At 56.3% G+C, this 6,013-nt stretch overlaps 1 protein-coding gene across 3 annotated transcripts in view; it reads right to left on the reverse strand.

Moving 5' to 3' along the window:
* SYNC (syncoilin, intermediate filament protein) overlaps positions 1-3,097 on the reverse strand; it is a 23,408-nt gene extending 20,311 nt beyond the window's left edge. For all 3 annotated transcript variants that reach the window (XM_025363146.1, XM_025363137.1, XM_025363129.1), the window contains exon 1: positions 2,939-3,097. In XM_025363146.1, coding sequence (XP_025218931.1) covers positions 2,939-2,991 — 53 coding nt within the window. In that variant the 5' untranslated portion in view covers positions 2,992-3,097. The remainder of the gene's footprint in view (positions 1-2,938) is intronic.
* Between the last annotated feature and the right edge of the window lie 2,916 nt (positions 3,098-6,013).

Raw genomic sequence — 6,013 nt, forward strand, 5'->3', positions numbered from 1 at the left:
TTTTTTTTTTTTTGAGGCGGAGTCTCGCTCTGTCGCCCAGGCTGGAGTGCAGTGGCCAGATCTCAGCTCACTGCAAGCTCCGCCTCCTGGGTTTATGCCATTCTCCTGCCTCAGCCTCCCGAGTAGCTGGGACTACAAGCGCCCGCCACCTCGCCCGGCTAGTTTTTTGTATTTTTAGTAGAGACGGGGTTTCACCGTGTTAGCCAGGATGGTCTTGATCTCCTGACCTCGTGATCCGCCCGTCTCGGCCTCCCAAAGTGCTGGGATTACAGGCTTGAGCCACCGCGCCCGGCTTTTTTGTATTTTTTAGTAGAGACGGGGTTTCACCAGGTTAGCCAGGATGGTCTCGATCTCCTGACCTTTTGATCCGCCCGTCTCAGCCTCCCAAAGTGCTGGGATTACAGGCATGAGCCACCGCGCCTGGCCCCAAACATACCTTTGTTAGCCGCCTCTCACATTATTTCTGCAACCCACCCAATGCTTGACATCCCAGAGCATGCATTAACTTTTTACACCTCCTACTCTTAGCCCACAGTGTCCAGCTGAGAAATGCAGCTTCTCAAAACCACCTAAAGAGAGAACAACTCTGTACTACCTGGGAAGGCAGAGCTCCTAGAGCCAGGGCCAGGAAGGATGCACCTGCTCAGTCAGCCAAACCCACTCTGATATTCAATAGTCCCTGCTTTCCCAGCAGACGGCCCTTTCATCATTCTCCTGCCGAGCCGCCCACCTTGGAATGACTTCACTGTGTTCAAGATTATTCTAGGCATTTTACATGAACACTCATTTATAGAATCCTCATCATCTATTGGCTGGGAGTGGTGGCTCACGCCTGTAATCCCAGGACTTTGGGAGGCCAAGGCAGGTGGATCACCTGAGGTCAGAAGTTTGAGACCAGCCTGGCCAACATGGTGAAACTCCATCTCTACTAAAAATACAAAAAAATTAGCTGGGCATGGTGGCGCGTGCCTGTAATCCCAGCTACTCGGGAGGCTGAAGCAGGAGGATCACTTGAACCCGGGAGGCAGAGGTTGCAGTGAACTGAGATTGCGCCATTGCCCTCCAGCCTGAGCAACAAGAGCAAGACTATCTCAAAAGAAAAAAGAAAAAAAGAATCCTCATCTATTATCCCCATTTAATAGATGAGGAAGCCAATGCACAGAGTAAATAACTCACACGAGGTTCCACAACTGTTGTAAGTGGTGGAGGCTGGAGAAGGCCTGCGGTATTTACCACCCTCCTAGGATAGGCGTGAGGTTCAAAAGAGATAACTACAGCACATATAATAGAGCCTGGCACACAGCAGTCACGATATATCCTCTGACTTCTGGGTTCAAGCAATTCTCCTGCCTCAGCTTCCCAAGTAGCTGGGATTACAGGCACATGCCACCACGCCTGGCTAATTTTTTGTATTTTTAGTAGAACCGGGGTTTCACTATGTTGGCCGGGCTGGTCTTGAACTCCTGATCTCAGGTGATCTGCCCACCTTGGCCTCCCAAAGTGCTGGGATTACAGGTGTGAACCACGGCACCCAGCCCACAATATACTTCTATCTACCTAACAAATTTGTACTCATCCTTCAAGCCCTGCTCAAACTTAATCTCTTCCATAAAGTATCTCCCAGACAACCCCATCTGTGTTCTCAGGATACTCTGTATGCAGCACATCTTCACACTTATTGCTCCAGTTACAGAAGTGCATGTGTCTGTCTCCCTGATAGTGAGTTTCCTAAGGACAAGCAGAGTTCTCATTCTGCTCTATATCTTAGGGTGGGGCTCTGTAACGGCAGACAGGCAGAAACCAGATGAACTCCAAGGAGGAAATCTGCCCAAGGTCGAATGGCAAAGCTGGAAGTAGCACCCAGGCCTCCTGACCTCCAAGCTGTGCTGCTAGCACACGTCGTATTGCTTCCGCCAACCCACCCATGGTGCCAGGCCTCTGCTGGGTGCTGCCCTCACGCAGCTGCCTCTTTTAAACAGAGAGAGGAGGGAAAGAAGCAGATGACAGGAGGCTCAGAGGAGAGGAAGCCAGCTTAGCTGGGGCCCCTGACCTCCAGCTTCCTTGGGCCCTGGGCAGCCTGCCTCTGCCACTCTGTCCCTGTCCCCAGAGGACAGCAGAGCTCTCCAACCCTGTTCAGGGATGTGGCTGGGAGTGCATGTGACACTGTGCAGGCAAGAGTCCTGTGTCTGACTGTGTAGCTGTAGGTGTGGACAGCAGTATGGGTGAGTGTGTGTGTGTAAGACCACTCAGCTTTTTGCCCCTGTGTGACAGTGAAGGGGTGTCGGGAGGTGTGTATTTGCACCCTCACCTCTTGGTACACTGGGAAGTCTCAGAGCCACAGTATGACCTGGGACAGAAATACTCGCCTCTCACCCCAAACCCCTCAGCCACAGGTCCCTTTCCCCACTAATCAGCGGTGCCCTGCCAGCAGGGATAGTGGGGAGGGCCCCTGGACCCTTCCCCCATCTATCCCACGCCAGACCGGAGAGAACAAGTCCTGACAGACTCTTAACTTCAAGCTGCTGGCAGATGCCCAGCCTTGCACCAAGTGGCTTCCACACAGCCAATTCAGCAGGGGAGGCCTCCGTCTCCAGCTGACATTTGCAGGGAGGAATGAAGGCAAGCGAGAAGTGTCTTTGGCTGCTATTGGCCAAATGGCACTTGAGCGGTGGATGCCCACTCGCCTGGAAGGGTTAACTCTCATGCAGCCCCGGGAAGGGGAGGGGTATTATAAAAAGCCACAGACAAACGGAGGTGCCAGGACCCCGAGCCGGCCCGACTCCCCGATGTCCCCTCACGAGGCGGCTCCAGTGCCCCACCCCAGCTGGACCACTACCCCTAGGCAGGCGAAAGACGCCCGCGGTCGGGGGGAAAGGGAACCCGTCCAGCAGCACTCCCTCCCCAGGGGGGCGGCGACGCGGGCCCGGCACGGTCCTACCTCGCGGCCTGGGCGGCGCCGTCCCCGCCGCGCCGGGGCTCCCGGCTGGCCATGGCTACGCGACCCCGGGCTGGCGGCCGCGTTATTAATAGCTGGGCCCGCGGGCCCCTCGCTCCGGCGCCCGTGCCCGCCGCACTGCCAGCTGCAGCCGACACCGGATCCCGGCCGGCCCCGGGCCGGGCGCGCCCACTTGGCCGGGGCTCCTGCCGGGGGAGGAGGGAGCGGCCGCGCGGACCTGGGGGCGGGGAGAGTCTGCCCCTCCCGGACCAGCCTGAGGCGGGAGTGGGAACTGGGGCCTGGAGTGGCCTTTCCAAACCTCCCAGCCCCCTGATCTTCCCGAACCTTCTCCCCACCCTTCCTTTCGTGGGGTCCCGTTGCAGGGGGAGGGAGAAGGGTCTGAAGCCCCAAGGAGCACCTCCACTGTCCACCCTGGGGGGGGTGGGGGCAGGGTTGGGCGGGCTGCTCAAAGGGACCCAGCACCCCTCTCCCGCGAGTGTTTGGGGGTGTCCGCCGCCGCTCAGCGCCCTCTGGTCCCCACCCAGGAGGGGAAGGACCGCAGCCACCCTCAGGGCACTCCGGGCTGTCCCCCGCAGCTGTCGTGAAGGGCGGGGCAGGGCGCGGCCGGGGAGGAGAGTTCACGGCCGCACCCCGCGCATTTGGGGACAGCCTGGAGCCTGGGGACGGGCTGGGTGGCTGGGGAGTTTAAAAAAAAAACTGCGGAGGAGTTTACGCCTATCACATTGAGTCCATATTTAACCCCCCTTTCTGCCCCACCCTTTGAGGCTTCCTGGGGTCTCTCCCCTGCTCCACCTGTCACCCCACTCAGCCCACTTCTGTCAACTTCAAGACATACCTCCCCCCACGTCCTCAGCCCACTAGTGTCAGGGTCAAACCAGCACTGACGTCTTTCTCCCCAAGAGAGAAGCTGCTGGGCCCCTTCCCAGACCTGAGCTTCAGGCGTTCTTCCTTGGATTCCTTTTTCCACTTAGCCACCCTGTCTGGGGAGGTCTTTGACTCAATCGCAGAAGAATGCCGGCACCACAACAAGCCCCAGGGGCTGGGGTGCCTGGGAGGCCGGTGGGGGAAGCATGCTGTGGTCTTGAATGTGTGTGGGCTTGTGTGCCCCTGTGTGACTCTGCGGTGATTGTGGGGTACATGTCTGTGTGTGAGCCTGTGGACGTGTGATCGTGTGATCTCGGGGTGAATGTGTGTGGTGATCGGGCCATGGTGGAGTGTCTTTGTGGGGCTGGCTGTTGTGACTGTGTGTGGGGGGCGTGCGTATGATCCCGCATGTAACTCTGATTGTGTGCTTGTGTGTGACTGGGGGTTGATGAATGTTCATTCATCCTCGCGTCTGAGTGTGCCGCCTGTGGCTGTATATTTATATTTCTCTGTCTAATGCAAGAGGGTGGAAGATTTAACACCCAGGGCAGCCAAATATACCCTTGTAAGGTATGCACGAGAAAAAGCCAGGTTTTGAGGCTGCTGGTCACTTTCTGACTTACCCCTGAACTATTCCAGGGGAGGAGGCTGGCGAAGCCTCAGCTGCTGGGCATTTGACATCTGCTGCCCGCCAGAGGAGAGCTAAGGCAGCAAGGGCAGGCCTGCCAGCGGCTCTGTTTGCTGTGGTACCAAGCAACAGGAGGCAAGGGTGGCATTCAGAGGAGCTGGCTCTGCCCCTCCAACCCCCAGCCCAGGACCTGGTCTTGGGCTCTCCCCAGGACTGAATTTCTGACCCCCTTCTACCCTCCTGCTCAGAGCTTCTTTAGGCTGAAACCCTGAATTCCCCAGGGTCCTAGAAACTTCCCCACCTCCAGGCCTTTGTTGTCGTTGTTGTTGCTGTTGTTTCTTGCAGTCAGGGTCTCCCTCTGTCATCCAGGCAGGAGTGCAGTGGTGTGATCATGGCTCACTGCAGCCTCAACCTCCCAGGCTCGGGTGATCCTCCCATCTCAGCGTCCTGAGTAGCTGGAACTGCAGATGCACACCACCACACCTGGATAATTTTTGTATTTTTTGTAAAGATGAGGCCTCACTGTGTTACCTAGGCTCATCTCAAACTCCTAGGCTCAAGCAGTCCTCCTGCCTCAGCCTCCCAAAGTGCTGGGGTTACAGGAGTGAGCCACCACACCCAGCCAGGCCTTTTCTGCTACTCCCTCTGCCTAGAAAACCCTTTCCAGCTCTTCCCAGCCCACCTTTTACTCTCCTTCAGGTCTCAGCTCACATCTCACAGAGCCTTCTCTGATGCCTCCCCACCCCCTGCCCATGATGTCCATCCATTTACTGTTTGTTGTGGGCTTTTTTTTTTTTTTTTAGACTGAGTCTGGCTCTGTCGCCCAGGCTGGAGTGCAGTGGCCGGATCTCAGCTCACTGCAAGCTCCTCCTCTCAGGTTCACGCCATTCTCCTGCCTCAGCCTCCCGAGTAGCTGGGACTACAGGCACCCGCCACTTCGCCCGGCTAGTTTTTTGTATTTTTTAGTAGAGACGGGGTTTCACCGTATTAGCCAGGATGGTCTCGATCTCCTGACCTCGTGATCCGCCCGTCTCGGCCTCCCAAAGTGCTGGGATTACAGGCTTGAGCCACCGCGCCCGGCCATAGTTTTTTGTATTTTTTAGTAGAGACGGGGTTTCACCGTGTTAGCCAGGATGGTCTCGATCTCCTGACCTAGTGATCCGCCCGTCTCAGCCTCCCAAAGTGCTGGGATTACAGGCTTGAGCCACCGCGCCCGGCTGTTGTGGGCTTTTTGTTGGTTTTGTTGGGTTTTGTAAAATTTTATTTAATAGAGATGGGGTCTCACTATGTTGTTCAGGCTGATCTCAAACTCCTGGCCTCTAGGGATCCTCCAGACTCAGCCTCCCAAAGTGCTAGGATTACAAGCATGAGCCACCATGCCTCATCTCATTTACTGTTTATCCCTGTCACCCTGTTTATCTTCTGTGTAGCACTTATCAATCTGCAACAATACTGTTAATTTTCTTTTTTTTTTTTTTTTTTTTTGAGACGGAGTCTCGCTCTGTCGCCCAGGCTGGAGTGCTGTGGCCGGATCTCAGCTCACTGCAAGCTCCGCCTCCCGGGTT

Source organism: Theropithecus gelada, chromosome 1 (genome assembly GCF_003255815.1).
Source record: "Theropithecus gelada isolate Dixy chromosome 1, Tgel_1.0, whole genome shotgun sequence".
Taxonomy (NCBI): Eukaryota; Metazoa; Chordata; class Mammalia; order Primates; family Cercopithecidae; genus Theropithecus; species Theropithecus gelada.